Here is a 12,139-nt window from a genome sequence, read left to right on the forward strand (position 1 = left end):
AGAAAGATATACCGACTTATTGCCTTGTTGATTCGCTAAGCCGCTTCGTGTCTAGTGTGCACGTGAGATGCAAACCGAGGCCCTGTCGGTGAAAAGGGGATAAACATAGCAATACCAAGAAGAGTAATAAACCCAATACAATGCGATGACAGATTTACGAACAGCTTGAGGCTCAGCGTTGTAGTCAAGCGGTCGCAGAGCTGCCGTCAGAAAAGGTCTATATAAGAAGAGTCCGTCGACATGCCAGTGGAGTTATACCAAATACAATGGATCTCACAATGCTACGGTGGATCATTATGAAGTTTCTTATTCTGGGGCTCTTGGCTCCAATTGCTTTCGGACGTGCCATTGGACACGACCCTTCTCTATGGAACCGAAGCTCCAAACAACCAATCAACCAAACACAATTCGAAAAGTACGACATTAACACCAATTACTACGATTCCTCCCCAAACACTGGCGTCGTGAGAGAGTACCATTTTGACATCATAAATACAACCGCTGCCCCAGATGGCATCGAACGACCCGTGCTTCTGGTTAATGGCCAATTCCCCGGTCCAACAATCGAAGCCAACTGGGGCGACATCGTCAAAGTCCATGTTACGAACCGCATGCAAAATAACGGCACAGGAATACACTTTCATGGTATACGGCAGTTTTTCACTAATCAGATGGATGGCGTCCCGTCGCTGACGCAGTGTCCCGTCGCCCCCGGTGAAAGCTACACCTATGTCTGGAAAGCGACACAGTACGGCACCAGTTGGTACCACTCGCACTTCGCATTGCAAGCATGGGAAGGAGTGTTTGGAGCAATGGTTATTCATGGTCCTACCACAGCGGAGTATGATGAAGACTTAGGCCCCTTAATCCTCAGCGACTGGTCTCATCAAACCGTCGACGAAATGTATCAAACTCAGCTAGAGGTGTTCCTGCCTGCCCAAATGCAGGGGGGTCTGTTGAACGGGAAAAATGTGTGGGTAGAGAATGGCACGACGGTTGGGGAGCGGTACAAGACGACTCTCGCTCCGGGGAAGAGATATCGAATCCGCTTGATAAACGCCGCAGTGCACACGCACTTCCGGTTCTCCATCGACCAGCATAATGTTACAGTCATCACTAGTGACTTTGTGCCCATTGTACCGTTCGAAACCAACGCCGTGCCTATTGATATGGGCCAGCGCTACGATATCATAGTCACAGCAGACCAACTCGCTGATAATTACTGGATGCGCGCGGTGCCACAGTCAATCTGCAGCAACAACACAGCCGGTGATAATATCAGGGGCATCCTGCAATATCAGGGAGCGAAAAATAGCACTGACCCAACGTCAATCCCGTTTGACAACCTCGACTCCAGATGTGAGGATTTCCCTGCTTCGCAGCTGGTTCCCTGGGTTGGTCTCAATGCACAAATCAGTAGCACTGCCAAAACCGTTCACTCAGAGGTTAGCTACAATAAAGTCGGTGATGTCCCACTGTACCTCTGGACACTGGGAGGGGATTATTTCAATAACTCCTGGTCCAGCCCAACGCTGCAGCAACTTGTACCGGGCAAGAGCAATACCGATTTGATGACCGATAAAACAGCAGTGCAAGTCAGTACACCAGATCAATTCGTAATCTTGGTCGTCCAGACATTTTTCAGGGCGCCGCACCCGATTCATCTTCATGGTATGTACCCTTCTCTTTCCCAGTAAACTGCAACCCTAACTCTAACTAACGCAATCCAGGCCATGACTTCCTAATCCTAGCCCAAGGCCTCGGGACATACTCACCCACGAATGTATCCCTGAATACAAACAACCCACCCCGCCGAGATACCGCCACGTTACCTTCAGAGGAAGGTAGAGGCGGGTATCTGGTAATGGGCTTTGTGGCAAATAACCCAGGCGTCTGGCTGCTGCATTGTCACATCGGGTTTCACCAGTCACAAGGGTTCGCGCAGCAGGTTATCGAACGACCAAATGAGATTGAACGGACCTTGGATCGAGGTGTTCTGGACAAGACTTGCAAGGCTTGGGATGAGTATGGGAAGGCTAATCCTTTTGGAGTACGGTATACAGGGAGGAATGGGCCGTATGAGTCGGGGATATGATTCTGGTATCCCTTTTTCTTCTGACTTATAATTTTGTTGTATTTATAGCGATTTTTAGGTATCACTTTACTTCAAATGTATTATAGTTTGTTGTCGTTGGAATGATGTCTTTCATTTATTTTCCTGGTTCGTCTAGGCTTTACTTCATGCCCCCGATATATATCAATGTCCAAGTTTGATCTGTTCGGGAGTCTCCAATATCTCCTACTATCTAGGTAATAGCAAAAAACAGAGCTTGAGACCCACATCAGGATTGCTGCTGGATGTGCCAAATAAAAATATCCACTGAAAGATGAGACATACAGTACCCAGCATCAATATAGATGTTAGATCAACAAAATGAGACTATTTCCTCTGCATAGCATGATGCTCGCCAATCAGGGATAAGACAGATCAAAACCGTACACTACGCCACGGAATACGATATTCGGCATGGGTAACCCGAGTTGATTTGCAAACACTTACTTCTAGTGAGTGTTTTCTCTATCTATATTTGGCGCCTCGAGGAACCCGGGTAAGCCCAAATAGAGGGATTTCATGTATTCAAGGCACAAATACGAGAAGGCGCAACATCGTATTCGGATTTACCAACTACTGGCAGGCCCAAGCGAGGATGACCCTGTCATCACAGACCTGGCTCCAATCCATAACGTTGCTACTACGACCACATGAAGCTCGTCCCTTATCCCATTGGAGTAACCCGTATAGTTATGCACGATGTATGACGTCTTTATCTTCAGGCTTACACCTGCCAAATAAAGGACCGCTCCTGCATCATTGGGCATATCTGAAACATGCTGACTTATGCCCTAATAATTAAGTGGCTCGTAGGTCATGTGCGCTGTCAATACGGGCAACGGATCCCTGACATGGCAGTGCCTGTGCCACATCCAAAATACTTTGGCCATTCATTGCGGTTCTATCCGATCCGGGGTTCCGATTGCCAAGGCTAAGCCCTGCATCCGCCTAATGCCAAGGATTTCCGCTACAAACAATGGAGGAGGCTCTGTCATTAGGGCGTGTATTAAAAGTAAGATGGGCCTCAATAACTTCTTCATTCCTTTCCCAGTCAATCGAATTTAACAGAGCAGTTCAGCATTATGGCATACCGCACCCTTACCCTCCTTTCTCTGGTTCTCTCTTCTACTCTTGCCCAGGATTCCGACCTCGTCGGTTGCAAGGCAGTCTCATGTCCCATTGAGAGCACTGAAGACCGCTGCACTGTTTCCGAAGACACCTTCTTAGGTATTGGCACTGCTCCTATTCCAGACGTCCCGTCGTCGCTCGAAGGCCTGTCCCTAGTTAAGGGCGTCAATCTCACCGTTGAAGAGGGAGAGGCCTCTGAGAATGCCCGTGAGTTCAAATCAGTCTACTACCTCGGCATCCCGTCGGATCTAGAAGTAAATGACCTGGCTGGCTGCGCTGTCTTCTTCAACAATCCACCCGCCAAGACATTTCGGTACCCGACAGAGCTAGCGGGCCCGAGAGACGACAACGGAGAAGCTCAGAATGTTACCGATACCGCTGCTGCTAGCGGGACATGCTCGGAGATTATTGATCAAGCGTGCATTGACAGGCTTACGGAGCGGGCGCGCGACATTATCAACGATGCGGATGGCGACGGTTGCGCACAGTTGGAGGATGAGTTGAACAACAGCTCGTTCGATGAATGCAGCGCTAGCTGGCTTGGAAGTAGCACGCTGGGAAACTTGACCGCTACTCCGCTCGCAAATCTGCAGACAATTAGCGGCTCGCAGAACTCCTCGTCAGACTGTTGGCCCGTTGTGTCCAAGTCGGATAACTTGTCGGAGATTGCAGAGGATACCGCTTACGTATGCTACCTTCCCTGCTTCCCTCCAAGGATAATTACTGACTTCTCAATCAACAGGGAAACGATACAGAAGCCGCATATACGCAGCAGGTCTACAAAATCACCCCCGTGCTGACCGTATTCTCCGGGAACGGAGACAACAATCTGGTGGACGAGACCACTTCCCAGATGACATGCCTTAAGATCGTCAAGGACAGGCCTGCAGAGGACTATGAAGGTGGTGAAGAGGGCGCGGCATTCCAAACCAGACCTAGTCTGCTCGGTGCAGGCGTGGTTACTCTCATGGCAGTCCTACTTGCGGGGCTGTAGAGCTAGGGTGTGGAATATGGATTATTATTCCCTGGGTCTTTTATTATATAACATAGCAGAATTAGAGATATCTTGCATATAGTTATCGTGTTGAAGGTTACCAATGCATTCAGGGCTGGTAATCCTCTCCTTATTGTATCATGCATCTACTCCTCAACGTGGGCTCTATATAAACTTGTGAGTAATCCAAATTCGACGCTTCCTAAAATTCAAATTTGACCAGCATTTTTTACAATGCTGTTCCTTCAGTCTGAACACACAACACGTCGTCCTCCAGATCACCAACGACCAACTTCTCCACCCCTCTATCAATAAGAAGGACCTATTGAATGTAGCGGACGATGCCACAGGGACAGGGTACTGCTTTCAATCCTGTCACATCAACATATTCTAAGCAATCTCGATATTTTCCTTTTTCTGGCTCTAGAATATGATTGGAATAGATCGCTGCTTTACTAGGAGATGTACCGACCAGGTAGCCGCGCTCGTTCCACGGCTTTGACCTGTCTGCAGCCATGCTCCCTGCGGATCACGATCATATAAAGTACTAAACTCACGATGTGACAAAGCCATTCCCAGAGGAGCACCTTGGCCGCTACGATTTAGTGCATATTCAACTCCTCGCAATGGCGATTCGGGAAGAAGATATTGTGACGATTGTTACCGACCTAATTGGTCTGCTGAGTATGTGCCACAGGCCATTTATTCTACGAGAGAGTTTTCTTTAGCTGTGCACTGGCTACTTTACTTTTTTGCTGAGACTGAGACTGAGACTAACCTGTATCTATGAATAGGACCAGGCAGATATCTCCAATAGGATGACATTGACTTGGAGTCGTTTTCCAGCTTTGATGGCATCATTATCGACTTCACAAAACAGGTTGGATATAGTCTGCGACTGACCGAAGTGGTACAAGAAGCTTGTGCCAAGCGTGAACTCCAGGATGTCTTGAGAAAGCAATACAGTGTTGACGCCAAGCCGGAGCTAGCCCAAAATATGCTGCTTTGGTTCAAGAAATCGATGCATTTCCTGGCTCCTGTGGTATGAATGCGCAGTAGGAGAGCCACTAGTGCAGAATTGGCCCAGCAAATGGCATCACAATTAATAGACAAGGTTGACGCAGTACCCGATGCCACCATTCTGTTCAAATTGGGAAGAAAGCAATGATGTTGTCCTGAAAGTAGGTGAAACTCGGGAATGATGCTGTCGAGCCTTAATATTCATTTGACTCTCTAACTATCGGAACGGAAACAACTCAGTTATGTAGTTGATAATTCTGGCCGTTACATACATGCAGGAAATGCGTCGGTCTGTAGACTGTTTATTGCGTCTGTTTGGATCAATCGCATGTCTCTCTTGCTAGTTTCTACCAGGTCTATTTTATGCCATCCAATCAGTACGAGTCTCAAGATATTTATAAGGCTAGTATAATATATTAAGCACCTATTGGTACTGCTGCTCTTCAGGTCTATATCACATTTGTAATTTCCAGAGCTGAAATCTTTGGCCTGTCTCGAAGACCAATCGTATAATTGAATGCGTCACTGCAACATTGCGCGTGAGTTGTTGCCGTTGAAGACGGGCCAGTCGGTAAACCACCTTGGCCAGTTAAAGCAGATAATCCTGAAAGGGTCCAGGAGGAAGGGAGATTCACATATTACCGGATTACACTTATCTCCCATTCATAACCCCTGATTATATGGTCAGGACCAAAAACATATACTAGTTTGGTCCCATATTTAAAGAGTCACTTTTATATGATTTATCCCTAATCACAAGTGATCGACTTGCGCAGAAGAATAGCGGTCTCATATCTACTGACTCCCAGTACTTAATGAACATTTGTGTATTGACTCGCGCATTTGCTCTGAGCCCGAGCTCATTCATATACTTGCTCGTTAATGAGATTCCCACCAACCCCCAATAATCTCCATCACAATACCCAACCCACCCTTCAAAACGGCCAAACAGCCCCCAACTCCTCTCCACTCCCTATAGAAATTGGCCTCGCCGGCATCAAAACCGAAACCAACCTCGCCCACTCCCCACTCTCATTACTCCAAGCATGCATTGTTCCCCTCTGCACAACTGTATCCCCCTCCTTAAGCTCCACCCTCGCCCCATCCCCCAACGTAAGCACAACTCTGCCCTTAGTCACAATAACATGATCGATAGTGACGCTGCGATGTTGCGGCCCAGTGTAGCTCGGTGGGATGTCGTAGGTTGTAAAGAAGGAGCCTTTGTTTCCGTCATCCAAGTCGGGCGGAGATATTATGGTCTGGGATATGTCGGCTGGGAAGGTAGAGCTAGAGAAGAGGGGGTTTATGTGTGTGCCGTCGCCGACGGGGTGCGACTCGGGTTGAGTTTTTGAAAGGATTGTTGTGGTGCCATTGGTGTTGTGGCCCGTTATGACTAGGTTGGTGTCGGGGTGGCGAGGGGGTTGGAGGGTAGACATTTCTGAGCTGCGAGAATGAATTGCAGATATAATAGAGCATGGAGGGACTGTTCTTTGGTATTCTATGGGAACTTGCCGGGTTTAGAAGAGATGGAAGTATATGTCGGAGATAGGAGTTAACGGTGTCAGCTTGTGGACTTCATCGTCAGGATACAATCTGAATGCGTGGATAATTGTGGGTCTTGCTCAAAACAATTATAAATAGTGGGCAGTATGTACGAATCCCTAAATAACTAACGAGTCAGGAGACTTCACCTATACCTCAATCATGTGAGCCATGCCGTCTTGAGTATAGCATATCATTTCTTTGAATGTTAATAGCACATTTTGAGGAATTGATTATCTTAGCTTGAATATTACCAATCACATATGAAACGTATAGATAAAATTTTTGTGCTATAGCGATTATCAAGTTAGGGCTTTATACTCCAACAATGTAACATGAATAACATATTTACCAAACTAGGCAGCATATAACTATCACAACACCTTACATCCAAACTCCACACTTGTCTTTAACCTCGCTGGTTCTCGCCAAAATTGAGTTTGATGAGGAAGACAGAAGGAAGACCAACTGGCTTCCCGTATTACAAAGTTGTCAAATATCAGGGACACCATCACCGTGCATATCTAGTGCTAATCATTTACAGTCCCAGTGTTTCCCGAAGATTCACCACTTCCCTCGACAATTACAAACCCCGAGAACAAAGAGCTAGTCCGCTCCTTGTACCTGTAACGGAGCGCGGGCGCTCTCCAGCGGCATGTTATGTTTGACCACTTTGGCCTGTTTGGATATAGGACAGGAACCCCTTCGCACACACTATATAGCTCAGCGCTGGGAGGCCCAGCTTCTTTTCCTTCCTTCATCATGTTAGCATTTCGTTAGATAGTCTACCAGTAGACTCATATTGTTCGAGACCGTCACAGCACCCACCCCTCAAGGACTGCGAAGATGTTGTAGTCATGCATCACCCTTAGAGCGGCAATGAGAAAAGGGCAAAAATGACGATTGACCGCGCTCAACATGTAGCCTAAGTACAGATGAGAGGACGGGAAACCCTGTTTTCCATACCTTATGATCGTACAGTTATACTTGGTTTATGACTAAAGTGAAAAATACCCCCTCCAATTAAGCTGAACCCGGCAGCAAAGCGGGCAGCCAATAAGCCTCCAGGAAAAGGCCCAAGAGAGATTTCTCTGGCCTTTGCTTGCAGAGCCCGAATAGAAGCCATTACAAAACAAAGGCAAAGATGGCTCACTAAGGAGCTCGGACAGCGATCCCAACAAAGTCAACGAATATACAGGCCACAGAAGGACTGGCAGCTGCAATGGCTCCCAAGCACCTAGCAAGCCGCTATTTTCAACTGAAGTCAGGACATGCAGCTATAGGAGCATACCTACATTGGATCCGGGTCCAGGAGGATGCAATCTGTGAAGGATGCGGTATATCAAGGGAGACAAGACACCATCTTCTCCTTGAATGTCGGAAATGGCGACACCAACGAAACAAAGACCTAGAAACAGACGGAGTCATGAGACCCACTACTGCAGAAGAATACCCACAAGGACGACTTCTAGGAAAGTCCAAAGCTACGGGGGCATTGCTGCAATTCCTAGCCAGCTCTACCCCGGGCGCACCTACAACGAATGACGGAAAGGGCCTGAAGAGGAGGCGAATGGGGACCGGAAGCATTGGAGGAGACAGTTAGAAAAACGGAGGGGTAGCAGGGAGGGTAGCCTAAGCTGAGTTAGCCTAGGCCACACCCATCTTGCTCCGAAACACAAAGAGAGCACCGTGCTCGAAAGCCCTGCGCTTACAGGCGGCTTGGGGCGAGGAAAAAGGATTAGAAAGATTATAGAGGGGGGGCTGCTGCCACAGGAACCTATGGGAACAAGAGGCTGTAGAATAGCTGCTCGCCTTGAGTCCACGAACCATGGTCTGTTATACCTCTAGGGCTCGGTATGGACAATAAACTTGAATAAATAATAATAATAAGCTGAACCCTATTGGTGCCTGACTGCCTGAAATATATGCCTGACATAACGTAATTCACAAGCGAGTGGGCCACACAAGCGAGTGGGCCACCAAACGCGAAACACGTCGGTTTTATATACCCTTCCTTCTTCAACCACCCACCATGCCACCAATTCGCTCTCAAAGCTCTCGGTATTCACTAGAGCAGGAGGGTAGGATCTTATTAGCTATTCAGGCTATTAAGAATCAAGAAGTTAGCTCTATTCGCGAAGCAGCACACCACTTTCAAGTGCCTCGCTCTACTTTACAACGCCGCCTTGCTGGTGACGTCTTTCGCCCTGAATCACGCGCCAATAACCATAGATTGTCTCAAACAGAAGAGGAATCACTTGTAAAATGGATTCTCTCAATGGATTCCCGCGGAGCAGCGCCTCGGCCTACTGCTGTACAAGAAATGGCCAATCTTTTACTCGCGGCTCGTGGATCTACCCCAGTTCAAACAGTTGGCAAGAATTGGGTTACAAACTTTGTGAAAAGGCATTCTGAGCTTTCAACCCGATTCTCAAGGCGCGAAAAGGCATTCTGAGCTTTCAACCCGATTCTCAAGGCGCTATAATTACGAGCGTGCAAAGTGTGAAGACCCAAAAATCATTCAAGAGTGGTTTAATTGTGTGCAACATACAATACTTCAATATGGCATTGACCCTGATGATATCTACAACTTCGATGAGACTGGCTTTGCAATGGGCTTAACTGCAACTGCAAAAGTGATTACAAGGTCTGAATACTATGGTCGGCGACCCCTTTTACAACCTGGAAATCGTGAATGGGCCACTGCAATTGAGGCAATAAGCGCGTCAGGCTGGGCCTTGCCTCCATGCATCATTTTCAAAGGCAAGGTCTTTATTGAGGGTTGGTTTGACAATGTACCAGGTGATTGGCTCTTTGAAGTTAGCCCAAATGGATGGACTTCTGATGAAATCGGGCTTCAGTGGCTCCAAAAAATTTTCATTCCATCAACAATCACTCGTACAAAAGGGAGGTATCGGCTTTTGATCCTTGATGGCCATGGTAGTCATTTGACACCAAAATTCGACGAAATTTGCGATCAAAATGATATTATCCCAATTTGTATGCCAGCACATTCATCACATCTTTTACAGCCACTTGATATTGGTTGTTTTGCAGTGTTAAAGCGATCATATGGTCAGCTTGTTGAAACCAAAATGCGTCTTGGGATCAACCATATCGACAAATTAGACTTCCTTGAGGCCTACCCACACGCACGAATTGAAGCTTTCAAACCCAACACCATCAAAAATAGCTTCACGGCAACTGGCTTAGTGCCTTTTGACCCTGATCGGGTGCTTTCAAAGCTCAACATTCAGCTTCGTACGCCAACCCCCCCTGGAAGCCGGGATAGTGATTGGGAGCCAAAAACGCCTTTGAACTATAAGCAATTACAAAAGCAATCCTCATCAATCAAAGCATTGCTCCGTATGAGATCAAGAAGCCCACCAAGTCCACTTAATACCGCGATAAATCAGATTCTTAAAGCGTGCCAAATCGGTATGCAATCAGCTGCTATTCTTGAGAAAGAAGTAAGTGAATTACGGGCTGCAAATGAGAAACAGAAGCAAAAGCGTACACGGTCTAAAAGGCAGATACCCCATGAAGGTGGCCTTTTAGCTCAGGAGGCTGTTGAGCTAATTGAGACCCCGATTGAGGTCCCAATAGCTCCAGCACCCCCCTGGCCAAGACAGCCTTCACCACCTTTACAGCCGCGTACGAGGGCTTTACCGAAGTGCGGTATCTGTGGAAATGAAGGACATAAGAGAAATGCATGTCCAGACAGACCTAGCTAGCTTGTTTTGTTAATTATATGGCGTTTGGTTGAAATAAATGCATTTACATACTATATATGGGGAGTTGGTGGCCCACTCGCTTGTGTGGCCCACTCGCTTGTGAATTACGTTAACTACCTAAGTTATGCCTAATGCCGTAGTTAATCATCGTACTAGCGCATACCAAACTTACAAGCCGTAATCAAACCAGAAACCACTGCAAAGCAACATTCTAGAAAGAAACACAGGTATATCAAATCAAATAAAGCAGAGATCGCCTCTATAATGACCTAGGGCAACTACAAATAACCAAGAGACTTGACAAGTCATGACCGGCATCATTTAGCAACAGCTCCTGCAGCATTCCATCCCCTCACCACCTCGATGATTCACTCGCCCCCAAGGTGTGCATAATCCGGTGTATACTAACGCCTCCTCTCTTTCCTTTTCTTATCCAATCTATATACTCCTTGCCCTGAAGTGAAATGGCCCCCTCAAAGAAGAGATCCTCCCCCGGGACCCCGAGGAAGCACATCAACGCCCGCAAAATCACAAAGACCTCTCGATCCCCCACCTCCATCCTCGCCCAAGCACGCAAGAACAATCTCATCAAAGCACTAGGAACCAGCACAACAGGCCAATCCAAGAGCCAAGATCGGCAAGCGAAGAAATACTCAAAATACAAGCGCGGCGTCCTCCCGGTTTCGCATAAGCTATTTGAGCAGAATTGTTTTGAAAGGGAGCCATTGCCGTCAGGCTATGTGTTCGTGCCCAAGGGCGATGTCTACGTCACGAGACACTGTCGGAGTAAGACGAGGGAGGCGAGGAGGGTGGTTTATTTAGTTTATGTGAGTTCCCTCCTCCGCTATATGTTTAATATGAGAAAGGGCAGTGGTAATGGCAACAGAATAATGCCGCAAAACGAACCCTTGGCCTCCGCGTCCCCGCCGACATTTACTCCTCCGTCCTCCACTCCGCCGCTGCAACCGCCTCCTCGCGCGCAAACACCGTGCACGCCCGCGATGCGAAAGATACCTCGCGATTTAAAGAACTCCTCCGCTCACAGTTCCCATTAATGCCGGCAGACTCACTAGAAACCATCATCAATCATGCGTTCCTGAAGGGGTCTGGCCGTGTTGGGCGGACAGGGATGAAGTCCGATGAACATAAGGCGGATTTGGCTGTGGAAGCACATATAAGACATATACATACGCCATATGAGGAGTTTCTGAATGCGGGTGCTGACCGGAGGGAGGCGAGGGAGGCAGTTTGGGAGACGGTGAAGGCTATTAAGATGGCTTGGGAGGGGGGCGGGAGGGAGGTGACGCCGCTTACTCTGCGAGGGAGGACGGACTCTGATATGGATTTGGAAATTATTGAGGTGGAGGACTAAGTTTGGAAACTTGTTTTATACGGTTTGTCGATTCTGGATATGACATGCCCAACATACAACATTAGAGACACAGCAGGCCTCAACAGCCTTGCATTATGATTACGACTTTTTACGACTGCATAGAAGAGCGATATCTACGCGAGTACAATGATATATGGAGATATTCAATATAATAGTGCATTTAATAATCAAAAGCCAACGTGATCCATCACCATGGGTGATGACTTACCAGTCTA

General features: G+C 47.4%; 4 protein-coding genes across 4 annotated transcripts; 3 read left to right on the top strand and 1 right to left on the bottom strand.

Moving 5' to 3' along the window:
- Positions 1 to 266: 266 nt before the first annotated feature.
- tpcJ (oxidoreductase tpcJ) lies at positions 267 to 2,095 on the top strand (the record flags this gene model as incomplete). Its single annotated transcript, XM_040787034.1, has 3 exons — positions 267 to 286; positions 380 to 1,671; positions 1,731 to 2,095. 3 exons carry the CDS (start codon positions 267 to 269, stop codon positions 2,093 to 2,095), a joined length of 1,677 nt encoding a protein of 558 aa, XP_040642527.1.
- A 1,100-nt stretch (positions 2,096 to 3,195) lies between these two features.
- On the top strand, positions 3,196 to 4,235 carry EURHEDRAFT_373926 (uncharacterized protein; the record flags this gene model as incomplete). The annotated part of the gene is made up of 2 exons (XM_040778586.1): positions 3,196 to 3,927; positions 3,984 to 4,235. The coding sequence occupies 2 exons, from the start codon at positions 3,196 to 3,198 to the stop codon at positions 4,233 to 4,235; spliced, it is 984 nt and encodes a 327-aa protein (XP_040642528.1).
- A 1,738-nt stretch (positions 4,236 to 5,973) lies between these two features.
- On the bottom strand, positions 5,974 to 6,859 carry EURHEDRAFT_408050 (cupin domain-containing protein). The gene has a single exon (XM_040780731.1). The coding sequence runs from the start codon at positions 6,689 to 6,691 to the stop codon at positions 6,191 to 6,193; it is 501 nt and encodes a 166-aa protein (XP_040642529.1). The 5' UTR covers positions 6,692 to 6,859; the 3' UTR covers positions 5,974 to 6,190.
- Positions 6,860 to 10,705: 3,846 nt separating this feature from the next.
- Positions 10,706 to 11,903, top strand: EURHEDRAFT_527898 (DUF2293 domain-containing protein; the record flags this gene model as incomplete). The annotated part of the gene is made up of 2 exons (XM_040787035.1): positions 10,706 to 11,358; positions 11,418 to 11,903. Exons 1-2 carry the CDS (start codon positions 10,996 to 10,998, stop codon positions 11,901 to 11,903), a joined length of 849 nt encoding a protein of 282 aa, XP_040642530.1. The 5' UTR covers positions 10,706 to 10,995.
- Positions 11,904 to 12,139: the final 236 nt, after the last annotated feature.

The sequence above is a fragment of the Aspergillus ruber genome (assembly GCF_000600275.1).
Source record: "Aspergillus ruber CBS 135680 unplaced genomic scaffold scaffold00002, whole genome shotgun sequence".
Taxonomy (NCBI): domain Eukaryota; kingdom Fungi; phylum Ascomycota; class Eurotiomycetes; order Eurotiales; family Aspergillaceae; genus Aspergillus; species Aspergillus ruber.

Coding starts and splice junctions, on each gene's coding strand:
- EURHEDRAFT_408050 (XM_040780731.1), bottom strand. CDS start 6,691: ATGTCTACCCTCCAACCCCCTCGCCACCCCGACACCAACCTAGTCATA.